The 15,302-nt window shown below is 32.4% G+C and overlaps 1 protein-coding gene across 1 annotated transcript in view; it reads left to right on the top strand.

Annotated features, from left to right (window-relative positions):
• Positions 1 to 15,302, top strand: part of LOC128996523 (protein madd-4-like) — a 125,940-nt gene that overhangs the window by 54,440 nt on the left and 56,198 nt on the right. The window contains exons 3-4 of the mRNA XM_054421904.1: positions 9,993 to 10,145; positions 13,662 to 13,889. Of these exons, the coding sequence (XP_054277879.1) occupies positions 9,993 to 10,145; positions 13,662 to 13,889 (381 nt within the window). The remainder of the gene's footprint in view (positions 1 to 9,992; positions 10,146 to 13,661; positions 13,890 to 15,302) is intronic.

Raw genomic sequence — 15,302 nt, 5'->3', positions numbered from 1 at the left:
CTAGCTGTATGTCTAACACAATGTAGGCAAGCAGTCCCCCCACAAATGTGTATTTAATGTACCACAACCTGTAGGTTAGTGCACCATGACGTTACCTCATTATTATTGTATAGCTTCTAAACTCATTATGGTTTCAAGACTTGCAGTCTGTACTGCAGTTAGCTTCACTGTTTATTAACAGTTAGATGCATGAACTGTACGTGATAGTTTTCTTGACTAATTAAAATACCCATGCCACAGCAAACCTGCCTACCAAGTGAATTTTTAAGTGTCTAATTTGATTTTACGTAAAGTATTTACTTAAACAAACGTGTAAATGGAGTCTATCAAAATACTATTTTATCATTTATTCATCCTGTTTTTTTTTTTTTTTTTTTTTTTTACTTTTGCACATTGAATATCAGGCTCGTCGTTTTACCATCTTATTATCTTACTAAATTTTAAAAGTTCTACTTAGTTTTAAACTTTTTTTTTTCTAGACATTCTGTTGTATATTTACTTAGTACTCAATTTTTGTCTCAAACAATTGTATCTTCTTCCATAAGACTGTTCGAAATGTATTTATTTTGTAACTAGAGTTATCTATTGAAATTAAAATATAATAATATATTTCAAAATATTTTTAATTCGTTTTCTAATTGAAAACATAACTATCATAATTAATTTGTTGTTTCAATCCTTTTGCTTAGCCATCTTTTGTAACATAACGTTATACTAACGGCCTCCACTCATCCTATTCTATCCAGGAAATTGGGTTTCTCTGATTGATGTATTGCCATTTTGACTTCCACTTTCTGATTTTCCGACCTGTCATATTTTCTATTGTTGTTTGATCTCCTCGCTTTGGCTTTTGAACAATCGCCCTAAATCACATACAATCCCCTACCTTAATAAAGGTATTATTATGTTTAGAGTAAAATACAATAGGGTAATGAAACTATTTTATTCAATACAATATTTTTTTAAGTGTTCTAGTAGTGATAAATCATAAGAATTATTGATAACAATTTACCTGCGGGTTATTTTCGCATAGAGATTCATGTAAGTGTAGGTTATTATCTGGAAGTCTTTGCAGAATAAACGTTAATTCTCTACTACACTTTTTCTATTATAATACACTAAATATAGCGTATTAATATTTTGGGTTTAGGTTTAATGTGGTGAAATAAAGTGTATTTTCACATTAGATTTCAATAAGACAACAATTATTTGCTACAAAGGCAAGCAACAATCAATATTTGAATATCTTAATACATGTGTAGAAATTAGGAAACCACTCCAAGACCTTACTTACAACCTCCACAAGACTATTTAACTGTTATTTCATACAAATATGAGCCATCTTGCTACAAACAAGAGCATTCAGTATATTTAAAATTTATGTTGAAACATAATTATTGTAACGGTGCCTATTTATTTCTTAATCCAATGTTTTCCCTTACCATCATAATTTAGCCTGACGTCCATATTTAGGTTGCAGTAATAAATTAATTTATATCATCCCAACCATAGTTAAAAGAGGAAACCATTAAACCTCTATGTAAAGGCCAACAAAAGCATATCTAAGCTTTGTAACTTTTCAATTTCCGCGGCCTTTGAACGTTGGTTTGTAGCATTGGCTTTACAAGCCTTTGTGAGAACAATCCCTCTGTTTTTGTTTCTATGTTTCATGTGGTGGGAAACCCACGAATCTAGGCCGAGGTTTTCTATACTCGAATTCGAAATAAAGTTTTGTAAAATAATAGGGCACAGTAATAGAGTGTTTTTTCAATTGAGGTTTTGAGGTTAATTGACAGGTGTGTTTTATTAAAAAAAGGGTTTCCATTCAGTATGTTAATTGTAAAAATTCAATTTAAGTCTGGAGTGAGAAACAAATCAATGAACAATAAAAAAATCTTTTGAAACAAATACTATTGGTTAGTTAAGTCAATTTAATAAAGTCCCTGTCGCAGTAAACCTGCAGACTAAGCAACTTTTTGTTTTTAAAAACAACTCTTATTGGCTGTTAAATCGTTGGTTGAATCGTCAGGTACTTAACAAAAGGCTGATTTTGAAAACGTTAAATTAATAATGGTCACTCAAAACGTTGTTTGATGCAATAAGCTTTATATTTCTTGGTGGATTGTACTTATCCAATCTTTCAACTCATCCATAACAACTAGATTTCTTGATAAAAATAGATACTTTAATACTTAATAATTCTGAAATGGCGATCATACGAATTGTATTACCAGCCAAGTATAAATAGATATGAGTGGCACGATCTTGTAGTCTTTTTAGTAACCAATATACGAACCAATATATTATTTTATAAGATTGGGACGCAGCTAAAGTGTTTTCAATCAAAAATGTAAATCCAACACGAGTGAGATATGTTGTGAAATTTTCTTAGCAACTAATGGAAATAAAAACCATGTATCTAATATAAAAACAGTTCAAAGTCACTCACACAAGCATTTACTACGTATACCCTTAATTACACTTACTTTTGAAATTTCGACTGTAATTATGGTCCAATAAAATACGTTTAAACTAAAATTGTAAATTCCGGACAACGGCTGCAACAAACTTAAAATTGAAAGGCAAGTTCAGTTTTGTTGGGGACCCGAGCTTATCTTGTATTCTCTCTGTAATACGTCGGAAAATCTCTGGTGACCCTTAGTTCTACTGACTTTTGGCTCTGATTCTCCTTACAACCAATAAAGAATGTTTCTGCATTCTCCTCAAAACGAGTGCCAGTAATTCTTTTCAAAATTAAAGATTACAAATACAAAAGGCTCATTATCCTTCTCTCTTGTTAATTACTTTTTATAAACTATTTACTGTTTTTGTTTCTGTTTATAACAGCTATTTATATTATTTATGGCTATTTTAAATTTGCTATGCCTAAACGTGAATGTGTAGTTACGCTGTTATATATTATACGTTTAACGTTTTGAATAAAGATTAAAGATTAGTTTTCAAATAAAACATAAAACAAGCGTATTTTTTTAAAGCTACACTATTTTGAATATTTTTATGATCATATGCTTCTATTCATTAGTTTGTCCTCTTTAAGGATAACGTAAGAGACTTGGAGACTTGGATAACGTCTACGCTTGGATCATTTAACATCCTTTATAAAAAAATAAGGCTTATGATAATTCAATATACCTTATAATAGCCTACTAATAAACTGTAAGCTGACATAAATTGAGGACCATATATAAAATATTAATGTAAAAAACCTAACACTGGTTTTGTAAACCCTCCTCCATAAATTATGTTCATGGACAGATAGTACTGATTAATAAATTTATATAAATAGCTTATGCTTCTATTATTTTATTTACATGACACATTTCCTCATATTTATTTGAGAACCTTATGTTTTGAGTGGATTTAATTTTTAACAAACAATATTTTGGCCTCTAGGGACCCTAATGACAAGTATTGGACCTGGTTCTTACAGTAATAGAAGATTACAGTAATGCCACCTATGTAAGGTAAACGTACCAAAAGTAAAAACATTGTAAAATATTTCTATATACGTTTTCTGAAATAAAAGTAAAACCACATAATTTTAGAACTGTTGGATTTTATAAATGTTACTAAACAAATTTAATAAGCCTGTAATACTCATATTTTATATTTGTTGATACTCTTCAATAGAATAATGGCCACACTATGTCCTAGTTTTATTCAAACAAACAAAGTTAGATATTATACTTGCTATACAACAATTGGGTCAGTGGCACATTTGTACATTATGTCACACCACAATGGTTGAATGTAGTCGTGCGTTGCACCACAATTGGATGAATACACTGATTCACATTAGATAACAAATGTTAAACCTATTTGAGACGATAATATAAACTCTTAAAAGTATAATAAATTAGTACAACACAATTAGATATTCAACAAATTTCTTAATTTTTGTGTACAGCAAATAACTAAACTTTCACAAATTTCAGATTTTTTTTAGTTAAATTACATCACAATTCATCTAAAATTTTACTCATTACTAGTGCTTGATAAAATCAATTTTAACGATTCAAGTAACTTATGGAAAAAAGACTTTGTAATTTCTGTGTTAAGTATGTAGATTGTATTAGTGGTCTTATTTATATATGTGCATTACTCCTGTTCAGTTATTTTGAACTATGTAATTCATTTATGATCATTCTTTTTTCACTGCTGTGGATTCTAGCTTATAGAAACCAAAGTGGTAGCCTACTTTCCCTCACCAACTCACTGTCTCCGATCTTTACAACTCTGCTGTCTTGTCTTTCATTGGCAGTCTTCTAAGGTATTTTCCTATCTGGGATATAACTGGGACGGGTGGTGTCGTCCTGTAATCCTGCTACTAGGAGGTCACGAATTGTGGATATTTATAGGCATGCACTGTGGATGCGATACTCCCTAGTGTAGATTAACGTCCGCACGGGTGAGTACTACGACTACCTACAGTACTATCCTGATAATTAGACCAATTCGTATATACCAAAGGCAAAAATGTGGTTCGGATTCCACTATAAACTGTAGGTCCTTAGTTGCCATTAGCTGTTTGGGCTATTAATTAACAGCTGTGTCTAAGGAATATATCGGCCTTAGTCACTAACAAGGCTACAAGATCGCGCCACTCATCCTACACTCATCTCCATTCATACTTGGCTTAAAATACCTACTTTGTATGGTCGCCACTTCATTAAAAAGTATTAAAAGTATCTGGTCTCGTAATAGGTCCAAAAAAACTTGACCTTCAAACTAGTCATTATTATCTATGAATTTATTTTTAGATATTGTCCTGATTAAGCCACTATATTTTCTTATTACATATCTTGTCCATATAATCAGAAATATCATTAAAAAAATAGCAATTAACCAGGTTAACGACTCTATCGGACTTTTTTTTAACATTGAGATGAATAAACTATTTTACACCCACAAATCGTGAACCAAATAGAATCATTTCCAAAAATACTTTAAATAATGCAGCGATAGTTTTAAAGATCATACATAATGTATTCATTACTCACTTTTTATTTTTCACCGTACTGAATCAATCTTCCAATATAAGATGTAGCACTTTACTGCCCATTTAGGGAGCAATAATTTAAAACATTATGTATTTAAATATTGTTGAGATCGCAAGGGACATAAGTCATAACAGAAGGAGGAACGTTTGAGCGTCTGTCTGAATAAATAACACAGCGGCGATGTCACATCCCTGAGGTACGCCGCTTGATAATTAGAGCTGGAAATGGGATGAATAAAATATCACTTATTGTCTCTCTTTCTGGCTTTGTGAAAAAAAAACTGTGTCACCATAGTTGTACTGGCGTAATGGTTTGGTATTAGAATGCTACAATGTACTATGTAGCTAAGGCTTTTACACAAATTTGGTTCGTTTATTTTATTTCTTAAGTCGGTTTTCACAATTATAATTTCTTTATTCAATAGTGGAACATTGTGTACTTGAATAGTCTTTCAATTCAATATTAATTTGGTAAATATATCTACACATAACCTAAACGCAAATAATGACATCAATTAAAATATTTTGATTATAAATAATTTGATGTCTGTTATTTTAGTGTCGTTCGAAAAATATATTTCTAGGTTACTTTCTGCTATGGTGGTTTTCTTACGAAAAACTTAAGATCGATTTAAAAATAACCCTACTTTGACTTAAGTATTATACGGGGTAAAGTAACTAAATAACATGGCTATTATCTAATTAAACTCCGTGCATTGTCTTATAGTTTTCACATTAACCCGAAGTATAAAATTTCGTAGGGCTTTTATACAGTTACAATAATTATTTCAAATACATATAGAGCAATATCTATTAACTTAACCTTTTCAAGTGATGTTAGGCACATGTACGTTATGATGGTGTCTTAATTGTTAAACGCATTGTTTACATACATGGGAACGTGGTTTTACGGGGGGTTTTATGGGGTTAAAAAAGTGTTTTCTCATTTTTCACCATCAAAACATAAAATTTCCCAATTTCTATCTAGACCAGTTTAAAGAGGCAAAATAATTTGGTATATTGAAGTGTTTTTGTGCGGTTATTGGTTACCTACAGAGAAAATTTAAAAAAATTTCAATTTAAAATTACTATTTTTTTCTTATGCAGAATATTTTTAAATGTTGTAGTTTCCTTGTTTATGGATATATTTTGATCAAACTTGGCAAATTTATTTTTAATAAAACTATTAATATTTTACTAAAAAACACACTCTATAAGCCTCCATGGAGCAGCAAACCTAAATACTCGTTAAACCTAATGTTATTTAAATAAATTTAATTGTATACCAATTCAGGCAAATAGAAATTCACTTGTACGCAGGTTTGCTGCGGCGGGGTTATTTTTACTTTGGCATTGGTTTTCTTTAGCATCGACCTCCTTGCTCAGTATACTTTATGAGTATTTCTTGCATTAAAACATTTTTTTTTAAGTTCAACTCATAGCATGACTAGAAATACAGGTATTACTGTATACATATTATTAAATTAATTACTCATTTGTGGTATTGAACTTTAGGCATGATTACTAAAGTATTAATGTAACAATATATATCTAAACTACACGTTAAAACTCTGTAGACTGTGAATTATTTTAAATATACCCAGCTAAAGTTTAACTTAACTGTGGATTCAAATGTTGAAAGAAATCTTCTCTAATTAAATCTCGTAATGAAGATAAAGATCTTTGCATTCAAAAGGGATATTAGGAACAAAATATGTTTCTTACTTAATTAAATCTACTTTTTATCCATTTTTTTAGTTCATTTAAATAAAAACATTACTTCTTTTTTTAGTTAAAATTTTAGCTATACTAGGTTTGATTTGCAATTCAATATCATAAAACTTTTCTAAATAATATTTGGATTTCGTAAAAGATATTCATCGGGTTACGTATACAGTTTGTATGGATATAGATTTTTGAAATATTACTCCATCACATTATTAATCTATTAAAGCTAGATATTAAACTTACAACTACGAACAATGAATATATTTTACACAACAACTTCAAAGCTCAATGCTGGAACTTCCAACGTTTCTCATTCACTCGAAAGTCATTCAAAACATTCCCTCGTTTTACAGTCCAAAGTCGTTTGTCAGTTATAAACTTTCGGAGAAAACTATTTACATTTTCAATGTAATCTTCTCGCCATCTCTTATAACTCCAGACATTCCTATCTTAAGTTCGGTATGTTTCACGTTGTTCTTATTAAGGAAGCTGTTATGGAATTGAATAATTAAGTATATCAGACCTCTTTACTATACTTGTACAAACAAGCGTTAGGAGAGGAGCTAGTCGAGGGACTTCCAACCAGGAGGTCCTAGTTAAAATATTTCTAATAGTTAATGCCACTTACATTTTTTTTTTCTCCCTCACTTTTCTCCGTACAACAATGGTTTAGTATACAATATGCAAAGCTCTACACGATTGCTGCAATGAAAATTGAGAATGTATATGATTAAAGTATAAAGTATTTAAAAAAAAACTTTTTCATTGTATAGCCCAACACCGTTCCTATGAACCGATCTTGCTGGTTCGCGAACTAATCCTGATTTATCCAGTTCTACACATGCATGCGCAATTTCATCAAAATCGGGCCAAAATAATTCATTAAAGTCTTCGAGGACATTGATGTATACGGTGAAGACATAAAGATTTGAACAAATAGTGTTTTCAGCCTCTGGGGGGTATTAAAATGAAAAGAAAATCTGTTTCTCATCTAGGTCTTTCCATGTCGACTGCAGTAATACTGTAGTTGGTTCCCTAAAGGAAAATTCACTAAAAGGACGGGCTTTTTTCTCTATATATAAATACTACCTACACCTAAAGACCATGCCCCAACTTCAAAAATTAAAACATCAATCAAAAAGATAACTAATGTTAAGCCGTAAATAAAAAAATCCTTTTACCAATAAAAATGCCAGGGAACAGTTTATGTTTATTTTATTACAGTCAATTTTCAATACGTTTTTTTCCTACCGGTTAATAATTTCCATTTTGCGAAAATTACACAAGTAAAATTGAGGTTAATAGCAATATTTAGTAAAATATGTGTGTTCAGAAAATATTGACAACAATTACCAACATTGTGTAAGCTTAGTAATCAGGATTCTACGTCATGAAAGAAAATATAGTCATCAACAAAAATATGCTTTCTGTACTGCATGCTAGGGCGAAGCGGGGGATTAAAATATGAACGGGAGCATAAAATGTAAAATAGAGAAGAATAGCTTCTGATTAATACAGCATCAAAGAGTGTGTTGTATCGTCCCATTGTAGCCAATGCTTTGTATGTTGCTATTGCAGCCATCATTTAAAGCGGAGAACATTTCTTTGTATATACATTAAGCGTGCTGTACCAGAACGGGGTTTAACTCTAATTAGGCCCTAGGTTCTTTAAAGTATTGCACTTTTCACATTGGACGGTCTTGGATGGTTTAAATTTATAAATACAAAAAACCAATACACTGTAATATACAGTTAAAAAACAACGGAGGAATAACGAGTATGGGTTTTTATGAAACAATATGGATATGAAGTAAATTTATGAAGACACTGCCCAGAGGGTTCCCGCAACTAAATGCTGAATTTTTAGAGCAGGTGGAAAATTACACAAAAAAATAACAATAATGATTCTTGTATGTTTTTATAACTATTTCTATCCTCATTGTTTATTATTACAATAGACATAAGTCATAACAGATGGAGGAACGTTTGAGCGTCTGTCTGAATAAATAACACAGCGGCGATGTCACATCCCTCAGGTACGCGGCTTGATAATTAGAGCTGGAAATGTGATGAATAAAATATCACTTATTGTCCCTCTTTCTGGTCGTCTTGATAAATCAGAGATATTATTTGAAGCAAATAAAGATTAATCCAAAGCTAGATTTTTAATATTGAGTAAATTGTAAACAAGTCGTGTATTTTAAGGCAAGATCAAGTGGAAACTGAAGTAATTGTGAAATGAATGAGAGCTTAGCTTTATAATTTAGATGGCATTGTTTTTTTTTCTAGTACTATTCATTAAAAGGATTATGATAAAATAAAGTACTGAGTGCAGTTTCAAACATGAAGAAGCTAGTGACATTTATTTAGACCAAACTGTTGGGTGATCTTCTGATTCATACCATCTGCCCTAATAGTAGACAATTATTATAGCTTTGAAATATTTGAGCACTCTATGCACTATAAGGTAATGAAATGTAAGGTATGCGACTATAATTATTTTATTTTATTTTAACACCAGGTTTAGAAATACTGAACATCTATCTAGGAGCTAATAGGCATAAAATCTTGAATTATAAAATATTATCAGTTTGGTTCGTCAGAATACAGATCAGCATTGCTCACAACCACTTTGTGAGTTACTGTAAATATTGAAACTCTCTGTACACGCTTTTCTGTGCGAGTTGTCTTTATTGTTTATGTTTACTGTTCGTAAAAATACCAACGGGTAACGAAATATTTGCATTTTCATTCAACATAGAATTTGCCTTTTAACGGTTATGTGAAAAACTATTGGATGGTCAGAGAATGCAGTACGTATATTTATATTTTTTCCTTACTAGTAAAGTAGGCCTGCATATCACCAATTGTATTTGATGTATTTTGAAAAGATACTTAAACTAGAACATTTTATCATAACCTTTTTCACGTGTAAAAAATACTTTGACCCATAGTTGGAATGAAAATAAAATGTTTCACGAAAACACTTTGTTAGGATGTGAGTTAGTGCTTTGTAGAAATTTTTGGTTTATCTGACACATTTATTCGCCAGACTGGACTGTAAAATGAAACTGTGAAAGGTCCAGTGATAGTGTACTCTATTCAGGTGTTTAATGTATCCTATTTTACCATTGCAGAAGGTTCTTTAATCCATCACATTGAGTCCCACCCTTCATCTCTGTAATGTCCCTCCAAACCTTAGCCTCTGCACTGTGCCATATTCTGACCTCCATTTTGTCTCCAGGAGGATGATGACCCCGGGTTATGGTCAGCATGGTCAGCCTGGTCACAGTGCTCCAGAACTTGCGATGGAGGCGCCATCTTCCAGATTCGATCCTGCAACTCCGTGTCACGGTGCAAGGGCTCTCCCGTGCGCTATAAGATCTGCAATATGCAGGTAAGTTGGTTAGCATGGCACACAATAAAATGTTGAATTTTAATTATGGTGCTGCACATAAGGTGTGGGTGTGGGGCCTTTGTGTGGTGAGATACAATACATAATACTGAAGTGAGGTACGTCACACTAAAGCATTTTCCAGTATAGAACATTCTGCCCAATTTCAATGTAGACGTAGTGTTACTAAAAAGCATTGTAGAACACTATGCTCTACTATAATGCGGTATAATATGGTATAATACAGCAATTATGAGTTCAAGAAATGGTACGAAATGGTACAGAACGCTACTGGATGTTGTAGTAAATTAATGTAAGGTTTGATCAAACATAGTGTGGTGTATACGACACTGGATGTAGTGAATGGTTGAACACTGCATGATTTTGTGCAATACTACAGTATGGTACTATTCTGGATGCACGGAAGATTACGACGGTACGAACAGTAATAGAGTAGTGGAGTCGGTATGGTTATGTACGTTTTTGAACAACACATTAGTGTCAAAGTGTAGTATGGAGCATTCTAATCCATTTTTAAAACCTTTATATGGAAAATTTTCCAGTGCAAACTAGGTTTTTTATCATACTGTATATTGTATATTTTACATATCAACAGTAAAATAATATTTTTGTTTACTCCCCGTTATTTTACGTTTCAATCTATCATATATTATAAGATACTTACCGATGATTGTTCGTGATAAATGGAAATAAAATTAAGTACTTATACATGCGATTGATAATTTTTAAATCTTCAAAAATAGATCTGAGAGTTATTGTAACTAAATAAACCTATAAAATTCCTAATTTTTCATTTCAACGTAAAACGTCAAGATGACAAAAAGTCAATTGAAGCGAACTGCTCTTCTTTATTAAATGGACTGATAAATCAGAAAAGTTAATTTATAATTGGCATCAAGAGGACAGCTTTGAGTTCCGTTCAGCGGCGGAATTTCTCGCTTTACGAAAATATACATTTAATCTCTTAACGTCGCATTTTTTCAAACAAAAATATTTTTTAATTTTGTTAATTAGGATTCTATTGTTATAAAATTGTGTCATGAATATGTTGCAATATTTTATTTTCAAATTTTAAGAATTACATAAATGTAAATCACTTATACTTCTTTAGAAAAATTTTGTATATATATAATTAGCTTGTTCCTTGTTTGCTTACTTTTTAGACTTCATTTTAAATTGCATTGTTATGATTTAGTCAAGATCTACTCGTATAATAAGTACAATACACATCTCATTTTTATTTATTAAATTAAAAAAATAATATTCCAAATAATGTTATAACTCCTATTATAATAATTGTAACTATAAAATATTATACAAACACCATAAATGAACTATTTATAACCAATATACAATGTTTAAAAATATAAATTTTACTACTTACATGTTTTTTTTTAGATTTTTACGTCGAGAAACTTTCATATAAATCCCCAAATGATCGTAAGGATATCATACGCTCTGTATCACAGTAAGATCTTTCTTTCCTCAAATTGGCCGTCAGACATATCTCTGTTTGTCAGATTTCCTATTCTCGTACACAAATATTTCTCTTTCTTATTCCATGCTTCCATCACGCTATATTCTCTTTTAGCCGCTACGAATTTCACACTATAGAATCTTTCCATAATTTATTATTGGAGTTTTATCCTTATTCATAAAGAGTTTAAAAGTATTAAACTTGTGTAATTTAAATACATTTTAGCTCAATTATGTAGTAATGTGAGTGTTTTATCCTTGTAAATAGTACTGTTTACATATAATAGAAACCACCAAGTAAAATAGTCCAGTATTTTTAGAAGTATATGGACCATGAATCCCACACATAAAACGAAATGTCATTCACACATTGCTCACTGAACAAGCATTGATTGATGGAATCTTGCTATTTATAGTTTACCAATTCCTCGAATTCATCAGTGAATTAATCCCACCGAGTAAAGCCACTCAAAATACAATAGTTAACTAAAACTATCTAAATTAGTTAACTGAAGTTAACTCCTAGTTAGTGTTATTATTCATTTTCTGTTTGTTATTACTATGCGTGCTTAGTATTGTTTTCCTAGGACGCTAGGCACGAGCCCGAGATTGTTTTTCACATTTCAGGCTAGACACTGCCTGTTGCACTATCACATTGCAGCACTATCACGTGGTGATTTAGTGGTATTTGAACCCTTGACCTCAGTGACCGAAATCCCGTGCACTAACAACTAGACCAGCTCGCTCCCCATCCATGCTTAGCGTTGCCTAACTTTCTTTTGCAAATTGTATTCTTACTGTGCTAAAATTTAAAGTAACGCTTTGGGGGGGGGGGGGGTTTCAGATAAACTACTTGAAGTTCGAGGCTTTTCAAAGTCACCCCACAGATTTGCTTGAAACGAAGCTAAGAATTGTCCAAAAAATAAAGTGATTTCTGAAGAAATGCTAGAGGAGTATTTTATGGAATTTTCAAGTGACTAAAAAGGAATGTCAAATAGGACAAGGAAGTCACTTGCAGGATTTTGTTTTCAAGAAATTGAAAAAATTCCTATGTTAAGTTAAAATGGCAAAAGGTAAGCTTTGTTTTCATGTGCTATTAATATCGATAGGGTGAATATTATTGAGTTTATACTATTTATAAATTGGGGCGCTTTCATTGCCTCACCCCGTAATATTAGTCCTACAATAGTTATTTGTGTAACTATTGTGCGAAGTGGCACTTTGCTGCACATTACAGAAACGTTTACGCTCGAGCTGCAGGTGAGCGTGAAAGGTTTCTCGAGTGCAGCAAAGGAACTTTGCGCTCACGTTACACATTATATTTTTTCTTACAGTTTACTTTAAAGAATATAAATAATTAGTCTTTCAAACGCTCAATAACATGGTTTAGTTAAGGTTAAATCTGAGCCCTGGACGAAAATAGTATGTTAAATCGAAACAACAGATTAAGTCGAAGTATCAATACTCACTCAAAGGCTGTGAAACACTGCACCAGCTGATCGTAGCCGTAGTATCTTCAAGTGTTACCAACCTATTTTCAAGCGTACACACATTACGTACTTTATAAAAACACACTGTTTCGTTTTGTTTGGTTGGAATATTGAAGTGTGGAAAAAAGAGTGCGGCAAAGATAAGTAAATGCAGCAATTAGGTACTTTGCACGCTATAATCAGTGCAAGGAAACCCGCTTTGTCACGAAACTATAGGAAAAATTACTTAAAATGGTTTACAATACCTGCATATATTAATCCTTTGTTGCTGATTTAGGCAACTAGTTTCAGTTCTTGTTTTGAACCATCTTCAGGCCTCAAGGTGTCAAGTGATCACTTCATTCGAAGGTCGTTAAAAACAGAGTTCGATAAATAAAACTAAAACACATACAAAACACACACGGAACGGACATACATTACAAAAGCACGAAAACACGAAGGGACATTGACAATCGATCGTGACCGGGCTGAGGTAAAGTCTAGACTGGGGAAAATTACTTATGTTAGTTCAAATTACCTTGGTTTGTTACAGCCGTGCCCTGACAACGTGGAGTTCAGAGAGTTGCAGTGTGCCTCGTTCAACAGTGTCCCTCACCGTGGCCAGCTGCTGACGTGGACCCCACACTACGACGACGATCACCCCTGCGCTCTCATATGTAGAGCTCACTCCGGAGAAGTGTCTCAACTAGCTGCCAGTGTCAGAGATGGCACTCGCTGCAGACCGGGTAGCTTGGACATGTGCATTGATGGGAAATGTCAGGTCAGTAAAGTCGGTAACATAGATGTTCCTTAGATTTGTCATCCTAATGGACCATCTGGAGACATTTTTTAGTTCCGTCTGGTGCCACTAGGGGTCGTGCTTTGTTTAGATTTATTACAATGACTTATCAATTAAAATATTTTAAATACATGTAATGTTATAATCTAAATGGTTGTGTTACAACTAGTTTCGTCTCACAATGGAGCCTTTTTCAGGGGTTTCCAAGGACATTGTCGCTTCTTCTGAAGGTAGTCAAAGTTCATAAATATTTACAAAATATATATGTGTTCTATGTTTTGGAAAATGTTTATGAACTTAGACGACTATCTGAAGATACGAAAATGTCCTTGGGAAACGCTGAAGAAGACTCCATTGTGAGCCGAAACTAGTTGTAACACAACCATTTGGTTTATAAATCTTACAGGTATTTAAACCACTTTAATTGTATCTTGATAATCCGGAGGCTACCCGTTCGAACATGAAATGACTTATCCCCAGTTATGTAACCAAACAGTAAAGCATAAATATTAACCCTGAAATAATATTTTGTAAACCCGTTGAAACTAGCGCCTAATGTTGCCAAAATGAACTAGACAAAAAAATATCTTTCGATTTTACAATGAGATAAGAAGTCTACTTGTGTTGGCTACTCTGTGGTAAAAGTATATTTCATCACTAGAGCGTAAAGTGACTCTTTCCGGCCCGAGCTCAACTTCTAAAAAATAGCGATGTTTGAAAAGACACTATTTGCCCGTGTGATAAACTACATTTTTCTTCATTTTGCAATATTTACACAATCAATTAAGTCTTTCGATTCATACGATTGCTTACAACCACTTACAACATCCAAGTTAAAACAGCTGACTTTTACTCTTCAGGGATAAAAAGAGCAACTTTGACTCGCAACGCTTGTATTATGCATGTGTAAAATGATTCATAATTACTCAATATTTGAATTTTTCATCACAATTGTGTTATTGTACATTGTACTATCGATATGGCCACCTATTACAATAATGTAAACTTAAACCTACAACCGATTAAAACAAACGATAAATACTTTCGATACGATCAAGTTTTACAACCGAAGTTCACAACTGTGTTTAAAACAGCGGGTGTTAATCTCTAGGGAGAAAAGGAGCAACTTAAAACCCACCATATTTATTATGTCGGCTGTTTTTGGTCCAGTATGAGAAAAAAATCAAATATTTTAGTCATTGTGGACCTAGCTGGTCACCGAAAGGTGAAACCGCTAGCCAGGAGTTCGCTGGTTAGACCTTAAGGAAGGTCAAGAGTTTTTTTTTTTTCATTTTATGGTTTAAAACTACTCCAGGTTTTCATTGACCTTTGGGTGTTTTATTGATGATCCAGACTAAAACAGTAGCTATATTAAGCTATAAATCCTTTCTACAA

This window comes from Macrosteles quadrilineatus, unplaced genomic scaffold (genome assembly GCF_028750875.1).
Source record: "Macrosteles quadrilineatus isolate MER2022 unplaced genomic scaffold, UCM_ALF_1.0 Scaffold_6__1_contigs__length_79288215, whole genome shotgun sequence".
Classification (NCBI taxonomy): Eukaryota; Metazoa; Arthropoda; class Insecta; order Hemiptera; family Cicadellidae; genus Macrosteles; species Macrosteles quadrilineatus.
The sequence above is the reverse complement of the archived record's forward strand: the minus strand, read 5'-3'. Positions and strand labels throughout refer to the sequence as shown.